Source organism: Mobula birostris, chromosome 8, assembly GCF_030028105.1.
Source record: "Mobula birostris isolate sMobBir1 chromosome 8, sMobBir1.hap1, whole genome shotgun sequence".
In the NCBI taxonomy this organism is placed as follows: domain Eukaryota; kingdom Metazoa; phylum Chordata; class Chondrichthyes; order Myliobatiformes; family Myliobatidae; genus Mobula; species Mobula birostris.
Genome location: NC_092377.1, coordinates 129,202,362 through 129,221,119, shown reverse-complemented (window position 1 = coordinate 129,221,119; position 18,758 = coordinate 129,202,362). Strand labels below are relative to the sequence as shown.

Below are 18,758 nucleotides of genomic sequence, written 5' to 3'. Positions count from 1 at the left end.
CAGCAGATTGCGCATCTCATGGTTCATCTAGGGTTTCTGGTTGGGGAAGGCTGAATGTTTTTATGGGGACACACTCGCCTACAACTGTTTTTATAAAGTCCGTGACGACCATGATGAGTTGTTGAACAACGCAATCTACTGACTCAAAGCAATCTCACAGCCGCTCCTCAGCCTCCCATGGCCACCTCTTTGTTGTCCTCATCTCTGGAGCCTTGCTCTTTAGCTTGTCTGTATGCAGGTAGAAGTACAGCCAAGTGATCAGATTTCCTGAAATGCAGTCTAGGAATAGAACAGCAGGCATTCCTTATCACAGTATAGCAGTTGTCAAGCACTTTGGGACCACTGGTGCTGTAGTTGATATGTTGATAATTGGGCAGTTTTCTTCAAACAAGCCTGCATGAAGAGCCCGACGATGATTTGAAAGGTGTCAGTGTAGGCTGTTTCTTGTTTGCTAATTATAGCGCTCAGTACATCAAATACCTGCATTTGGTGGTATGTAAACTGCAGTCAGGATCACAAAGGAAGAATTCTCTTAGCAAGTAGAAATATCGGCACTTAATCATCAGATGTCCCAGGTCAGGGGGAACAAGACTCCTGCATCATAGCACCACAAAGAGCTCATCATGAAACCAGACCCCCAACTTTTGCCTTCTCCAAATCAGTTCGGTCCATCCGGTGTATTGAGAAGCCATGTCTCCGTGAAACACAGAATGCAGCTATTATGTATTGTAACTTCAAAACATTAAACTAATTCAAAGGACGATACAAGAGTCCCAAATATGAATCTAACTTCGGGTTTACTTTAAGTGAGATGCATACATATCATGTGTTAGTGTGATGACATATGTAATTCACTTTTTAATACATATAGTATAAACATATCAATTATTGAAACAAGATTGAATTATTGTTACAAGATTACTCAAATATTACTTACATATTTAATACACAACAGGTGCAATCCCTCCAATACAGCAATCTTACCCTTAGGTCCTCAGCCTTGTTCTCTAGTGACTGTTCAGTTGTTAACAAGATGCTGTGTTTCATTCCTCTGCATTTTACCTTGGCGTACAGTCCTTCCCTCCTCCCTCTCTGTCAGTCATGGCAATGGACCTTCATCCAATTAAAAGTGCTGTACCTGCATGCTTGACAGTCAAGTCTGCCGAGATGTTCACAAGATTGTGAAATCACTGGTTCGTTAAGACAGTTCAAAAGTATGTTGCTTAAGGAGAAATTACAGACTGCAGAATGCAGTGAGAGTAACTCAGAAGTATATTTAGAAGATCTGTAAGCAGCCTGCAACACGTTACCATGATTCACCAGTGTCATTTGACAGCAGTGAAAACTGAATGGTTTCAAACTCCTGGGAGAGTACATCACACACAATCTCTCACATCCTACACAGTCAAAAAACTCCTCTGTTCTCTGAGGAGGCTGAAGAGAGCTGGACTTTGAACATCTATATTCACATCATTTAACAGATGTGCAGTAGAAATCGTAGAGGTGCGGTACAGAAACTGTACTGTAGTGGACAGGAAAGTTCTACAGTGGGTAGTCAAAACTGCCAACACATCACTAGCACCAAACTACTCACTATCACAGACATGTATGCAGAAAGGTGCTGGAAAAGGGCCAGTAACCCACCTGCTCATGGTCTGTTTGTCCTACTCCTAGCAGGGAGGAGGCTACGTAGCACCCAAACCAGGACCACCAGACTCAAAATGTTACTTTCTCCAAGCAGTAAGACTGATCAACACCTTCACCCACTAATCCCACCACTACTTTATTATTTCCCATCAGTACAGCCTGGCATCAATCTCAGTACTGTATACAAGCTTCATACGTATTTGTATTTATATTTATTATTATTATTGAGCTCTTTGTGATTTTGCACTGCTTCAGATTTGGAGTAACAATTATGTCACTCTTACACTTGTGTACAGGCAATGATATTAAAGAATCTTGATTCTTGAAACGTCAAATACTAGAGGATCCTTATGGTGAGAGGAGGAAAGTTTAAGAGATGTGTGGTGCAAGATTCTGGAACATGCTGCCAGCGTGGTGGTGGAGACACATGAATATGTAGGAATGGAGGGATATGAATCCCTCAGGCAGAACAGATTTAGTTTATTTTGGCATAGTGTTTGGCACAGGCATCATGGATGCAGGGGCCTGTTCCTGTGCTGTACTGTTCTGCGAGCCTTTCCACTACAGGATACCTGAAATGATTTCCCTATTCAGGAAGTGTTGCTTTCCTGGAGCCAGGGTGCAGGGACCATGCTCTTGCCATTACCCTAATACTACTCTCACCTAATCTCCCTCCAAACTGAACAGAGACAGGGATCCCCTAGCTCTCAACTTTCACCCCACTAGCCTCCCCTACCGCCTTTCACAGGGACCACTTCCTAACTCTTGGCACATACAACTCGGAGTGTTGGAATTCCAAGCTTGCAGATTCTTCCTGTGAGCCACATGGGTTTCCTCCCACAGTCCAAAGACTTACTGGTTAGTAGGTTAACTGGTCATTGTACATCGTCCTGTGATTATACTAGGTGCTCGAAGGGCCTGTTCCACACTGTATCTGTAAATAATTAAAACTTTTCCTCAGCCCTCGCAGCTGAATTGACATCTCCTCTTTCCCCACCGTCCAGGGTGTTAAACGGCACTCTCAGATGAGGCAGCGATTCACGCGCACCTCCACCAACCTCGCCCGCTGTATTGTATGCTCTGGATGAGGCCTCCTTGATGCTAGTGAGACTGGACAACCGTCCCATGCAGCTCCTAGATCCTGTCCACCACAGCCATTCCCAGCTCTCAGTTACAGACCATTTCAACTCCCCTACCCCATTTCCACACTGACCTACAATAAGATGAACTCTTGACCTCACAAAGTACCAATGACCTTGCACCTTATTGTCTCCAGCGCCTGTGCTCTCTCATCTCTCCACCACAGTGGGTGAGTGGAAAAGGACAAGTGTGGGGTCCTCATTCCGCAGGAGTGACAGACCACATACAATGGATCTCTCAACTACTCGATGGCTTCAAACAGCTTCCCTCGCCCCTCATCACACATCCTGCAGCGCAGCAGATAGCCCTCTCCTCACCACCACTCGCACAGATCCACTCAGACTTCCTGATGCCTTCAACCTTTTATTGCCGGGACCACTGGACACAGTCGTCCCCATTGGGAGGCAGCTCACACTGCCCAAGCCTGCTGGGGAGCAAAGGAGAATGCGTGGAATGTGGCAGGGAAGAGTTCTGTGTGTGGACAGTGGGGTATGGTGGATGATGGGCAGGAGTGGAGGTTTACAGCCTGCCTTGGCGGGGGTCCTGGGCAGCTGGGGGTCTCTGCCTCTCCAGCTCCCGGCAGTAGTCTTGGCTCCTCTGCACCAGCTGACTCCACCGCTGCAGCCAGTCCTGCACGTTCCTCCCCTCCTTCTTCACCCAGGGCACTAGGAACTGGGCAGGCTGCTCCCACCTGCAGGGCAAGAGAGAAAACGGCCGTCAGTGCTCTCCAGTGGTTGTGTTACCACAATCCCCACCCCACTCTTTCACCACTCATCCAAGTCTTTAACAATGTTGCCCCATAATCAACTCCAGTTCTTGCCGACTGGGTGTTCAGTGCCGTCTAACAGCCTCTTGCTCACTGCTGCAGCAGGACGGTGTCTGTGTGTGATGGTCTCTCTCTCTCCCCACCTCTTGCTTGCTGCTCCCAGAGGGAAGGTCCCTGCATTCAAACGGTCTGTCTCTTCCTTGATGTTTTTGGAGGATGGTGCGGAGCCCAAGGTCTTGGCAAAGTTTAATCAACACAGTTTGTGAATGCGACTCTCCGTAGTTCATGTTATGGTGTGTTTCTGCTCACTTCTTTTAGAAACCATAACCATAGAAACTACAGCACACAAACAGGCCTTTTGGCTCTTCTTGGCTGCGCCGAACCATTTTCTGCCTAGTCCCACTGACCTGCACACGGACCATATCCCTCCATACACCTCCCGTCCATGTATCTGTCCAATTTATTCTTAAATGTTAAAAAAGAACCCGCATTTACCACCTCGTCTGGCAGCTCATTCCATACTCCCACCACTCTCTGTGTGAAGAAGCCCCCCCTAATGTTCCCTTTAAACTTCTCCCCCCTCACCCTAAACCCATGTCCTCTGGTTTTTTCCTCCCCTAGCCTCAGTGGAAAAAGCCTGCTTGCACTCACTCTATCTATACCCATCATAATTCTATATACCTCTATCAAAGTTCCCCTCATTCTTCTACGCTCCAGGGAATAAAGTCCTAACCTATTCAACCTTTCTCTGTAACTGAGTTTCTCAAGTCCCGGCAACATCGTTGTTGCTATTTTGATCAGGGTGGCCTGCAGATAACAAGTGACACAGCACTACACTGAGCTGAACTGAATGTGCCTGGGCTCTTTCGATGACTTTGTGGATTGTGTTTTGTGTCCTGTGTTTCTCATTCGTGCTTCTTCTTTGACATTTGCGCAATTTGTTTTTTTTACATGTGGGTGTGTTTGATGTTTTTCTTTGAATGTGTTCCATGGTCATCTTTGTTTCGTGGCTGCCTGTGGGAAAATTAATCTCAGGCTGCGTAAATACTTCCATTATAAATCAGCGCACGAGACCTCATGCATCAACAAAGGCAAATAAAAATAAGGCAGGGACGTGCAGATCAGCCATTATCTGAGTGGAGTGGGGAGGCTTTGGCTCATCAAGCTTTGGTGAAAACAGGCTTCGGCAAGGTACGTCTATGGTAGGTTTCTTTTCATTCATCCATAGTTAGAGCAGACAGAATGGCTCCAGGGGCTGTGTTGTGTTCTTAGTGTGACATGTGGGAATCCTGGGAGCTGAATTCGGCTCATATAGGAAACTGAGGAGATGTCATGGGGGATTTCAATACCAAGCAAGATTGGGAAAATATGGTTTGTGCTGGACCCAAGAGAGAGAATTTGAAGAATACCTACAAGTTGGCCTTATAGTGCAGCTATTCTGCATTGACAATGAACAGGAACTGATTAAAGAGCTTAAGGTAAAGGAACCAGTAGAGGTTAGTGTTCGTAATATGAAAGACCTCACCCTGCAATTTGAGAGGGAGAAGTTAAAATCAGATTATCAGTATTACAGTGGAGTAAAGGGAATTACAGAGGTATGAGAGAGGAGTTAGCCAAAGATGATTGGAAGGGGACACTGGCAGGGATGACAGCAGAGCAACAATAGCTGGAGTTTCTGGAAGCAATTTGGAAGATGCAGGATAGATACATCCCAAAGAAGAAATATTCTAATGGCAGGATGACGTAACCATGGCTGACAGGTTAAAGCCAAAGAGACAGCATATAATACAACAAAAATTAGTGGGGAGTTAGAGCATTTTGGGAAGCTTTTAAAAAAATCAACAGAAGGCAACAAAAAGTCAAAAAGGAAAAAATAGAACACGAAGGTAAGCTAAACAACAATATTAAAGAGGATACCAAAAGTTTCTTCAGATATACAAAAAGAGATGCAAGTGTAGATATTAGATTGCTGGGAAATGATGCTGGAGAGGTAATGATTGGGGAGAAGGAAATGGCAGATGAACTGAATAAGTATTTTGCATCAGTCTTCACTATGGAAGACACTAACAGTATGATGGAAGTTCGACAGTGTCATGGGGCAGAAGTGTGTGAAGTTGCCATTACTCAGGAGAAGGTTTTTGGGAAACTGAAAGGTCTGAAGGCAGATAAATCACCTGGACCAGATGGTGTATACCCCAGAGTTCTGAATGAGGTGGATGAAGAGATTATGGATTATAATGATCTTTCAAAAATCAATTGTTTCTGGTATGGTTCCGGAGGAATAGAAAATTGCAAATGTCACTCCACTCTTCAAGGAGGGAGAGAGGCAGAAGAAGTGAAATTATAAGCCAGTTACTCTAACCTCAGAGGTTGGGAAGATGTTGGAGTCAATTGCTAATGATGTGGTTTTGGAGTACTTGGAGGCACATGAAAAAATAGGCTGTAATCAGCATGGTTCCCTTAAGGAAAAATCTAGCCTGACAAATCTATTGGAATTCTTTGAAGAAATATCAAGCAGGATAGACAAAAGAGAATCGGTGGATGTTGTGGACATGGATTTTCAGAAGACCTTTGATAAGGTGCCACACATGAAGCTGCTTAACAAGTTAAGAATCCATGATATTACAGGAAAAATACAAGCGTACATAGAGCATTGACTGATTGTCAGGAGGCAAAGAGTGGAATAAAGGGAATCTTTCCTGGTTGGTTAGTGACTAGTGGTGTTCCACAGGGATCTGTGTTGGGACATACATTATGTGTCAATGATTTGGATGATGGAATTGATGGCTTTGTGGTCAAGTTTACGGATGGTACAAAGACCGCTGGAGGAGCGGAAGTAGAGAGTAATTTTGAGGAAGTAGACAGCAATTTTGAGGAAGTAGAGAGGCTACAGGAGAATAGATAAATTAGGAGAATGGGTAAAGAAATGGCAGATGGAACACAGTGTTGGGAAGTGTGTGGTCATGCATTTTGGAAGAAAAAATAATTGTGGACTATTTTCTAAATGTAGAGAAAGTACAAAAATCTGAGGTGCAAAGGAACTTGGGAGCCCTTGTGCAGGATTCCCTAAAGGTTAATTTGCATGTTGAGTCAGTGGCGTGGAAGGCAAATGCAATGTTAGCATTCATTTTGAGAGGCCTCACTTGGAGCATTGTGAGCGGTTCTGGGGTCCTTATTTAAGACTGGCTGACACCGAAGAGGTTTCAGAGGAGGTTCGTAAGAATGACTCTGGGAATGAAAGTATTATCATCTGGGGAGCGTTTGATGGCTCTGGGCCTTTACTTACTGGAATTTAGAAGAATGGATGGGGAATCTCATTGAAACCCATCTAATGTTGAAAGGCCTAGAGAGTGTGGATGTGGAGAGGATGTTTCCTAAGGTGGGGGGAATCTAGGACCAGAGATAGTAGAGGGACATCCATTTAGAACTGAGACGAGAAGGAATTTCCCCAGCCAGTGGGTGGGGAATCCGTGGAATTCATTGCCACAGGCAACTTTGGAGGCCAGGTTATTGGGTGACAGGTTCTTGATTAGTCGGGACGTGAAAGGTTACAGGGAGAAGACAGAAGAATGCGGTTGAGAAAGAAATGGATCATCCATGTTGAAATGATGGAGCAGACCTGATGGGCTGAACGGCCTGATTGTGCTCCTACGTGTTATGGTCTAACTTCTCTCACCTCAACACAGAACTGATTCTACAGCCTATAGATTCATCTTCAAGGACTCAACACTCACGTTCTCAGTATTATTTATTATTACTATTGTTTCTTATTGTATTTACAGTGTCTTCTTTTGCACATTGGTTATTTATCAGTCTTTACGTAGTTTTTTATTGATCCTATGCAAATGTGCACAAGAAAATGAATCTCAGGATGGTGTATGGTAACATATGAGGAGCTTAGAAGGAGACAATGGCACCAAACAGCGACTCCTTTGTTTGCATCTTCGGAAACAGCTCTAAGTCAATCTTTAATATCTCTATTTTCCCCTTTTAGGTTTCTTTTGAAGACCCTAACCTGGAGTTCCACACTGACTACGGTTCTTTACGGGAATGGGACCCGCTCTTGGGGTTTCACCAATGTCCGTTACCCGGCACGCCAAGGGCACAGCCTAAGAGCTTCACTCACCTTCCGATGTCGGAGATTTCGTGACTCTGGAGATGAGGTGGTGGATCAGAGGTCGGTGTCCAGGCAGGAGATCGATGTGTCATGGGAGATGGAAGATCTAAGGCATTGTGCCCAGAGACCAGAGATCTTTGGGCACAGAGCTCGGAAAAGGCGACGCAACGGACTTTTAACATCATAAACCAGCGAGTTGTTTGTTATGTCTGATCAGGGACAGTTAGCATGGCTTTGTGAAGGGCAGATCGTGTCTAACAAGCCTGATAGAGTTCTTTGAGGAGGTGACCAGGCATATAGATGAGGGTAGTGCAGTGGATGTGATCTATATGGATTTTAGTAAGGCATTTGACAAGGTTCCACACGGTAGGCTTATTCAGAAAATCAGAAGGCATGGGATCCAGGGAAGTTTGGCCAGGTGGATTCAGAATTGGCTTGCCTGCAGAAAGCAGAGGGTCGTGGTGGAGGGAGTACATCCGGATTGGAGGGTTGTGACTAGTGGTGTCCCACAAGGATCGGTTCTGGGGCCTCTGCTTTTCGTGATTTTGATTAACAACCTGGATGTGAGGGTAGAAGGGTGGGTTGGCAAGTTTGCAGACGACACAAAGGTTGGTGGTGTTGTGGATAGTGTAGCGGATTGTTGAAGATTGCAGAGAGACATTGATAGGATGCAAGAGTGGGCTGAGAAGTGGCAGGTGGAGTTCAACCCGGAGAAGTATGAGGTGGTACACTTTGGAAGGACAAACTCCAAGGCAGAATACAAAGTAAATGGCAGGATACTTAGTCGTGTGGAGGAGCAGAGGGATCTGGGGGTACATGTCCACAGATCCCTGAAAGTTGCCTCACAGGTAGATAGGGTAGTTAAGAAAGCTTATGGGGTGTTAGCTTTCATAAGTCGAGGGACAGAGTTTAAGAGTCGTGAGGTAATAATGCAACTGCATATAACTCTGGTTAGGCCACACTTGGAGTACTGTGTCCAGTTCTGGTCGCCTCACTATAAGAAGGATGTGGAAGCATTGGAAAGGATACAGAGGAGATTTACCAGGATGCTGCCTGGTTTAGAGAGTATGCATTATGATCAGAGATTAAGGGAGCTCGGGCTTTACTCTTTGGAGAGAAAGAGGATCAGAGGAGACATGATAGAGGTATACAAGATATTAAGAGGAATAGATAGAGTGGACAGTCAGCTCCTCTTTCCCAGGGCATCACTGCTCAATATAAGAGGACATGGCTTTAAGGTAAGGGGTGGGAAGTTCAAGGGGGATATTAGAGAAAGGTTTTTTACTCAAGAGAGTGGTGGTGCATGGAATGCACTGCCTGAGTCAGTGGTGGAGGCAGATACACTAGTGAAACTTAGGAGACTACTAGACAGGTATATGGAGGAATTTAAGGTGGGCGGGGTTATATGGGAGGCAGGGTTAAAGGGTCGGCACAACATTGTGGGCCAAAGGGCCTGTACTGTGCTGTACTAGTCTATGTTCTATAAAACCAGTTGCTTCAGGCACATGGCTTGTCAGCCGTGGTTGGCAGCTCATTTTGGAGAAGTAAAACTCTGATCTCAAACACAAGGAAATCAGCAGATGCTGGAAATTCAAGCAACACACACAAAATGCTGGTGGAACGCAGCAAGCCATACTATCTCTTCTTTCAGTTAGTCCTGACGAAGGGTCTCGGCCCAAAACATCGGCTGTGCTTCTTCCTATGGATGCTGTCTGGCCTGCTGTGTTCCACCAGCATTTTGCGTGGATCTCAAACCTCCTCTGCTCTGTGGCTATACCTATTTACGGAGAAGGCTTCGGAAGTAAACTAAGAGAAAAACCCAGAGCTGGAGTCCCTAAGGTAGTCCTACGTTGCGTTTAATGCTGACTAACAATTCCTGCGTTGCCACTGATGCCATAATCGGTCGCTGCCATTGCTTTGCGTTCATCGGCTGCATGGAGAGGGGGAGCCTGCTGCATAGGCAACAGCTTGCTCTCCATATCATCCTGCCCTGGCTTGCGTATCGCGTGGACAGCCAGGATGCAATATTCAACATTGACCCCCAATGACATGTGCTGTGCACTGTGATGACTGTTGGTTCTGTGTTTTGCACCTGAGCCCTGGAGAAACACCGTTTCATTTGACTGTATTCATGTGTACGGCAATTGAATGGCAATTAAACCTGACCTGATATCCAAGTGGCAAAAGTAACCGAGCCAGAATTTGACACTCACCAGTCATTGATATCCTGGTTCAGGGTGTGGGTGAAGTTGAGAGCCTGCTGGCACTGTTCGAGTATTCTGTGGATGGCTGGGATGGTCTCCCTCACACAGCGCTCGTCCAGTTCCCGCACACGTTCCACCAGGGCTAGGGAGAGGGCAGACCAATCAGCATCATGAGCCGGGGGCAAAGCACGCACCAGTCACCGGGAGACACTTACCCGACCACTTCCCAACCCTGATTTCGGGGCCTTGACAGGAATCAATGTTATCTCAGTTCCCCACCCCTCTGGAAGTGAGAGAGTGCCACACTGTGGGATGGACGGGAGGGAAGAAGTGATGAAGGGATGGAGGGACTGTCATATGTTGAAAGATTGGAGCAACTGGGGTTGTATACACTGCAATTTACAAGGATGACAGAGGATCTGATTGAAACATATAAGATTATTAAGGGATTGGACACGCTCGAGGCAGGAAACATGTTCCCGATGTTGGGGGAGTCCAGAACCAGTGGCCATAATTTAAGAATAAGGGGTAGACAATTTAGAACGGAGTTGAGGAAAAACTTTTTCACACAGAGGGTTGTGGTTCTGTGGAATGCTCTGCCTCAGAAGGCAGTGGAGGCCAATTCTCTGGATTCTTTCAAGAAAGAGTTAGAGCTCTTAAAGATAGCGGAGTGAAGGGATATGGGGAGAAGGCGGGAAAAGGATACTAATTGTGGATGATCAGCCATGATCACAGTGAATGGTGGTGCTGGCTCGAAGGGCCGAATGGCCTACTCCTGCACCTATTGTCTATTGAAGGAGTGGTGACGAGGGAGGTGAACCACAAGGCATCCAGATCAGATCCATCTCCCATCAAAATTCCCCAGAATGGGGAGGAACATTAAGGAGGGGACAGTTGGTGGGAAATAAAGTTCATCTCGATGTCGCAGGGTCAGAGATTCACCCCATTCCTGTCACCAAAACCACTGATCCCTGCTTCCTCACCCCAGCCGTCGGACACCACACACCACAGCCCTTGCCCCACGTCAGAGCACTGAGTGACAGTAACAGGATTTCACGAGGTGGGGATCACTGTGAATGGCAGGGGAGGGGGCAGTACTGCATCCACCTCTTGTGGCCTGGTTCTGTGACTCACCCTGGGTGTCAGTGACTGACAGGTTTGCCCGCCGCTGTTGTACAGCCTCCAGCGCCTCTCTCTGCTGGCCCAGCAGCATCTGCAGGGCTTCCCTCTCCATCTTCCTCTCAGCTGCCTCATCGATCAGATGTTCAGGAGCCTGTGGAAGAGGGCAGTCTCAGTCAGAGTCTGTCCAGGCTCTCCACCCCAACATCCTGCAGCCTGCTTCCGGACAAAATGCTATTTCCTGGCGCTCGAAGGTCCTGTTCCCACTCCAGCTCCATGACTGATTCATCCTGCCCTCAATCTCCCCGCATGAGAGGTGCTTCGGTGCCCTGCTCAGGGACTCTTCCCACTTCCCATGTGTGTTTGAGAGTCAGTCATTCTGCGTGGAAAGAGGTTCTTTAGCCCAACTTGCCTGTGCTGACCAGGTGACCTGGTTCCATTTGCCTGTGTAACGTGGAGTGCAAGGACTGCCAACTTCACCCAGGCAAGTAGGGCGTGCCCTATCACACTCCTGACCTGTCGGTGCAGGCCAGGTAACGTGGTGGATGTGGAGTGCAAGGACTAACTCCACCCAGGCAAGTGAAGAGTGTCTCATCACACTCCTGATTTACAGTCCCATTTGCCGAGTTTGGCCCACATCTCTCCAAACCTTCCCTATCCATGAACCTGTCCAAGAGTCTTTTAAAAAGCTGTTAATATCCCTGTCTCTATCACTTACTTCTTTTGTTCCAGAAACCCATTACCTTCCATGTGGAAAAACTTTCCTTTTAAATCTTTCCCCTCTCACCTTAAGCCTGTGCCCTCTAGTTTTAGACTCCCCTACCCTGGAGGGAAAGTCTATGACTGTCCCCTTTATCCGAGCCCCTCATGGTTTTATAAAACTCTATTAGCCCCCTTCACTTCTGGGACTGAAAGGCTTATCATATGGACAGCGTTTAATGGCTCTGGGCCTATACTCACAGGAATTCAGAAGAATACTGGGTACCTCACTGAAACCTATCGAATGTTGAAAGGCCTTAATAGCGAGGATGTGAAGAGGATGCTTCCTATGGTGTGGGAGTCCCAGAGGACACAGCCTCCGAATAGAGCCCCATTTGGAAGAGATGCAGGAATTTCTTTAGTTTGTGAGTGGTGAATCTGTGGAATTCGTTGCCACAGGTGGCTGTGGAGCCAAGTCACTGGATATATTTAAGGCAGAGGCTGATAGATTCTTAACTAGTCAGGGCATGAAGGGATACGGGGAGATGGCAGGACGTTGGGACTGAGGGGAAATGGATCAGCCATGATGAAAAGGCAGAGCAGACTATCTGGGCCAAATGGCTCAATTCTGCTCCTACATCTTATGGTCCGGGCTACATCTTTGTGACTCTTTCCTGCACCCTTTACAGCTTAATGACATCCTTCCCATAGCTGGTAACCAGAACAGCACACAAAACTCCAACAGTGGTCTCCACAATGTCCTGTACAGCTGAAACATGACATCCCAACTGCTGTACTCATTGCCCTAAATGATGAAGGGCAGAGTGCCAAATGTCTTCTGCACCACCCTGTCTACCTATTCCAGCAGTGTCCCAGTGCAAGGTTTTATCTAACTTTGGCTGGACAGGTTGAAAGGGAGGTTAAGGCGGCAAATGGCATGCTTGCCTTTATTAGTTGACCATCTGAGTTCATTCGTCAGTAAGTGATGTTGCAACTTTATAAAACATCCAGAGTATTGTATTCAGTTCTGGCTGTCCCATTACAGAAAGGATGTGGAGTCTTTGGAGAGGATGGGGTTGGACAAACTTGGATTATTTTCTCTGAAACAGTGGAGGCTGTGATGAGACCTGATAGAAGTTTATAAGAGTATGATAGTCACTAATTAGAATATTAGAAGAAGCATAGATTAAGGCAGTCAGTCTTTCTCCCCCAGGGTCTCAATGTCTAACACCAGAGGGTGGCACTTAAGGTGAGAGGGGGTAATTTCAAAGCCCAGTTTATTTTGTTACAGAGAGTCGTGGGTGCCTGGAATGCGCTGTCGGGACTGGCAGTGGTGGATTCAGATACAATAGAGGTGTTCAAGAGTTTCTTAGATATGTAAGGAATGGTGAGTCGAAGTGCCTGTTCCTGTGTTGTACGGTTCTACATTCTAACTCCGTGATTAATACTGGCATGTTAATAATACCCGCACAGTATTGGAGCAGTTATAAGGACAAGATGTGTACCTTCACAGAAATTAGCTTCCCCACCCCCCCTCCACCCCGTGAACTCTCTCTACACTTCTTACTGCCTCAGTAATGCAACCAGCATAATCAAAGACCCCTCTGCACATTCTTCCCTCTCCCGCCTCCCATCGGGCAGCAGATACAAACGCCTGAAAGCAGGTACCAACGGGCTCGAAGTCGCTTGAATGGTCCCCTAGTATGATGAGATGCACTCTTGATCGTACAATCTAGCTCCCTGGCACTTGCACTTTAGTGTCTATTGCACTGCGTTCTCTCTGTGACTCTAATTCTGCATTGTTATAGCTTTTCCAATGTATTGCCTCGCCACACTGTTGTACTGCCGTCTGTATGGATGGCGGGCGAAACTCATTTTTCATTCTATGTTACATGTGAGCTCCACCACAGAAGACCCCAAGCCCAGCTGCGAAAGGAGAAGGGGTGGGCATGGGGCTAGCACCCCCCTCCTGTAAAAGCCCAGAGCTATAGAAATGCCAACAGAAGTTCCAAAGACCTCATCCCTGGGAGAGGAAGGATCTTGACCTAGACAACCTATGAAGTCGTGTGGTGAAAACAGGGCAGGTCAATCTTCTATGGACCCAGGACAGAGGAACCTGGTGAGCTGTTGTTGACGGTTTATGGTCCAGCAGGGGCGATGGGCTTACGAAGAAAATGTTACGTGTGACATTGGTGCATGTAGCGCAGTGGTTAGTGTAACACTACTACAGTGCCAGCGATTGGGGTTCAATTCCTGCCACTATCTGTAAGGAATTGTACATTCTCCTGTGACCAAGCGGGATTCCTCCCGCACATTCCCAAGACAGGCGGGTTAGGGTTAGTAAGCTGTGGACAAGCTATGTTGGTGCTGGAAGCATGGTGACACCCGTGGACTGCTCCCAGCACATCCTTGGTGCAAACGATGCATTTCACTGTGTGTTTCGACACACGTGAGAAATATGACTACTCTTCATCCAATAAAGCATTTGCGAACCGACCTTGTAGAGGGGGAATGAAAGCAGGTCCATGAGGCGCTGGTAAAACTGTGGGTTGTTCATTGAGCTCTCCATTCTGTGGATTGACAGGGTGTGCGCGGGAACCCTCTGAGACCTGGAGAAGAAGCACACACATCAACACAGTGAAGCAGCTAGGGCAGCCGGGGGTGCTGATGGGCAGTACGGAGGGGTGGGGTGGAGACGGAGACAGTCAGCAGCTCCCAACCCATGCAACTGGTAACGAAGGATATCACTCTTGGCTCAGAAGACTTGTGTGTCCGTCTGTGCGCCTGTCTTCACCTGTACATCTATGTCTGTTGGTGTCAGTCTGTGTGTGTGCATGCCAGTTTCACCCTTCAAATATTCAATATTGCTGTCAGTTCCAAAAGTTTATGAAAACTCCAGACACCCAAAATACACCCCATCTTGTTACAGTGTTGAGGGACAGTTCCTGACTGTAGAACGAGCCAGAATATAAAGTGACAACAGTGACCTGTGTAATCAGTGGGAGGGACTGACCTTTAACAATATGCTAAAACAAGAGTTGGTCAGAGACCACAGTCAGTGCGGATCAGAAATAACATCTCCCCTTCACTAACAATCAACACTGCCACGACTCAAGGATGCATGCTTAGCCACTGCTCTACTCTCTCTACACCCACGACTGTGTGGCTAGGCACAGCTCAAACACCATCTACAGATTTGCCGATGACACAACTATTGTTGGCAGAATTTCAAAAGGTGATGAGGTGGTGTACGGGAGTGAGGTAGGTCGGCTAGTTGATTGGTGTCTCAACAACACCCTTGCCCTCAGTCTCAGTAAGACCAAGGAATTGATTGCGGACTTCAGGAAGGGGAAGTCAAGGGAACACACACCAGACCTCATCGAGGGATCAACGGTGGAAAGGGTGAACAGTTTCAAGTTCCTGGGTGTCAACATCTCTGAAGATCTCTACCACACCCAACATATTGATCAATTACAAAGGCGGCACGGCAACAGCCATATTCCTTTAGGAGTTTGAGGAGCTTCTACAGATGTACTGTGGACAGCATTCATTAATTGGTTGCATCACCGGCTGGTTAAGGAGGGGCCACTACAAAGGATCAGAAAAAGTTGCAGAAAGTTGTAATCACGGGCACAAGCCTCCCCAGAATCCAGGACACCTTCAAAAGGCAATGAGCAAAAATACAGCATCTGTCATTACGGATCCCCATCACCTCTTTTCATTGCTACCATCAGGAGACTGAAAATGCACAACCAATATTTCAGTGACAGCTTCTTCTCCCTCTGCTATCAGATTTCTGAACAGTGGACAAATCCATGAATGCTACCTCACCTTTCGTTCTCTATTTTAGCACCACTGATTTAATTTATTTTATATATGCACTTCTAATTATCATTATAGTTTTCAAATTATGGATTGCAAAGTACTGCTGCTGCAAAACAACAGATTTCACGGCATATGCCAGCAATTCAGGTGCACTTCATGCCTTTCCTGATCTCACGCTGATATTGTCAATGGTTACCAATAAACAGCTATATTTATCTCAGAATACTGGAGGAACTCAGGTCAGGCAGCATCTATGGAGGGAAATGAACAGTCACTGTTTTGGGCTGAGACCCTTCATCAAGACAGGAATGAGAGACGACAGAGACCCTTTCCCACAGCTCACCCTCCATCACCTACAGCTCAAATAGTATGCCTCCCTCCCCTCTCAGCATATAGTGTGTGCATTCTTGCAAGGGCAGAAACTGTCTCTCTAATCAACATGAGCATGTATCTATTCTCTTCCCCAGTGCAGTGTCAATGGGCCAGAATCCAGTGATTGGATTCTGTGTCTGTATCTGTCTGAGGTCTCTCTCACACACACAAATTGACCTTCACTGGGGGATGGGTCACACACACACACACTGACCCTCACTGGGGGATGGGTCACACACACACACAGACCCTCACTGGGGGATGGGTCACACACACACACACACACTGACCCTCACTGGGGGATGGGTCACACACACGCACAGACCCTCACTGGGGGATGGGTCACTCACACACACTGACCCTCACTGGGGGATGGGTCACACACACACACACACACACACACACGCCCTCACTGGGGGATGGGTCACTGTCGCGCACACACACTGACCCTCACTGGGGGATGGGTCACTCTCACACACACACTGACCCTCACTGGGGGATGGGTCTCACACACACAGACCCTCACTGGGGGATGGGTCACTCTCGCACACACACACACACACACTGACCCTGACTGAGGGATGGGTCACACACACACACACACAGGCCCTCACTGGCGGATGGGTCACTCTCGCACACACACACTGACCCTCACTGGGGGATGGGTCACTCTCACACACACGCACTGACTCTCACTGGGGGATGGGTCTCACACACACAGACCCTCACTGGGGGATGGGTCACTCTCACACACACACACTGACCCTCACTGGGGGATGGGTCTCACACACACACTCTCACTGGGGGATGGGTCACTCTCACACACTGACCCTCACTGGGGGATGGGTCACACACACACACACACAGACCCTCACTGGGGGATGGGTCACTCTCACACACACACACTGACCCTCACTGGGGGATGGGTCACACACACACACACACAGACCCTCACTGGGGGATGGGTCACTCTCACACACTGACCCTCACTGGGGCGATGGGTCACACACACACACACACACACTGACCCTCACTGGGGGATGGATCACTCTCACACACTGACCCTCACTGGGAAATGGGTCACTCTCACACACTGACCCTCACTGGGGGATGGGTCTCACTCACACACACACTGACCCTCACTGGGGGGATGGGTCACACACACACACACACACTGACCCTCACTGGGGGATAGGACACAGACACACAGAGCTGGAGGTTGGGACCTTGGAGCTGCAAACCAGCTGTGACTGGACTACCTCACCCCTACCTATGCAGTGCGAACTCGATACGTTCAGGAGGGGGAAAACACTGACCCAGCAAGGAGCCTGCGGTCCAGGCAGGGCAGGGAGACAGATGAGAAGAGTTTCAGCTCGCGGCTGATGGAGTCATGTAGATGCTCGGTCAGTCCACGGACTATATTCTTGTGCTGCTGTAGGTCCTGGTCCCTGAACAAGATGATCTGCAACATGAAGGAGGAGAATGGATCTGCCAGGGTCCCCATGAGATTGATACACCTACGGCATGAACCCCATGACAGCCTTGGCCTAAAGAGGGAGTTCCAGACCCCTGGGGTCCGGGGAGCTGAAGATACGGCCACCAGCAATAGATTTGTGGAAATGAGGAACTATCAGCTAGCTGGAACCAGGCAGTTTGTGAGGGAGCTTCTCTCTGTGTCTGACCCCACAAGTGGGTGATTGGACAGTGTGCAGGGAGCTTCACTCTTTATCTGACCCCACGAGTGGGTGATGGGATGGTGCGGAGGGAGCTTCACAGCGTCCAACCCCAGGAGTCTGCGGTGGGACAATGTGGAAGGAGCTTCACTCTGTGTCCGACCCCGAGAGTGTATGATGAGGTGGTGTGGAGGGAGATTCACAGTGTCCGACCCCAGGAGTCTGCAATGGGATGTTGTGGAAGGAGCTTCACAGTGTCTGACCCCAGGGCTGTGTGATGGAACAGTGTGGAGGGAACTTCACTGTTTCTGACCCCAGGGCTGTGTGATGGAACAGTGTGGAGGGAACTTCACCGTTTCTGACCCCAGGAGTGTGCAGTGGGGTGATGTGGAGAACTTCACTTCTTGTCAGAGCCCAGGTGTGAGGGATAGGATGGTGTGGAGTTACCTCTGCCTGCGTTGACATCAAGTGACTCTTGGCAGACGAGTTGCCTTTCACCAAAGCCCGTACGAGGTCCTGTTTAACATCCTGAAAGCAGAACAGTTAGAGCCCATCACAGATCAAGAGTAGACCACTTGAAGCATTGACTCGAGACTGACTCTGTGTGCCCTGTCCAGCCAAGCCAAGTCCTCAGCATCCTGTCAGTCTTACCTTCCGAATGCCTGCCTGAAAACATGTACAACCAGGCTCAAAGACATCTTCTATCCTACTGTTATCAGTCTCGTGAATAGTTCCCTAGGTGGATTCTCAACCTCACCATATAAAGTACCATGCAAAAATCTTAGGCACATATATACAGTGCCTATAAAAAAGTATTCACCACCCTTGGAATTTTTCATGTTTTAATGTTTTACAACATTTAATCACAGTGGATTTAATTAGGCATTTTTTTAATTAGACTTGAGAGAGATTTGTTTTCCATCAAGACAATGACCCCAAGATAAAGCCAAAGCTACTCAGGAATGGTTTAAAAACAATAAAGTTAATGTCCTGGAGTGGCCAAGTCAGAGTCCAGACCTCAATCCAATTGAGAATTTGTGGCTGGATTTGCAAAGGGCGGTTCACTCACGATCCCCATGCAATCTTACAGAGCTTGAGCAGTTTTGTAAAGAAGAATGAGGAAAAATTGCAGTGTCGAGATGTGTAAAGCTGATACAGACCTATCCACACAGACCCAAGGTTGTAATTGCTGCCAA

The 18,758-nt window shown here is 47.6% G+C and overlaps 1 protein-coding gene across 2 annotated transcripts in view; it reads right to left on the bottom strand.

Annotated features, from left to right (window-relative positions):
* Positions 1–780: 780 nt before the first annotated feature.
* haus5 (HAUS augmin-like complex, subunit 5) overlaps positions 781–18,758 on the bottom strand; it is a 57,143-nt gene continuing 39,165 nt past the window's right edge. For both annotated transcript variants that reach the window (XM_072266236.1, XM_072266235.1), the window contains exons 15-20: positions 18,010–18,090; positions 17,206–17,351; positions 14,190–14,301; positions 11,009–11,147; positions 9,884–10,016; positions 781–3,478 (exon numbers count right to left, since the gene is read on the bottom strand). In XM_072266236.1, coding sequence (XP_072122337.1) covers positions 3,307–3,478; positions 9,884–10,016; positions 11,009–11,147; positions 14,190–14,301; positions 17,206–17,351; positions 18,010–18,090 — 783 coding nt within the window. In that variant the 3' untranslated portion in view covers positions 781–3,306. The remainder of the gene's footprint in view (positions 3,479–9,883; positions 10,017–11,008; positions 11,148–14,189; positions 14,302–17,205; positions 17,352–18,009; positions 18,091–18,758) is intronic.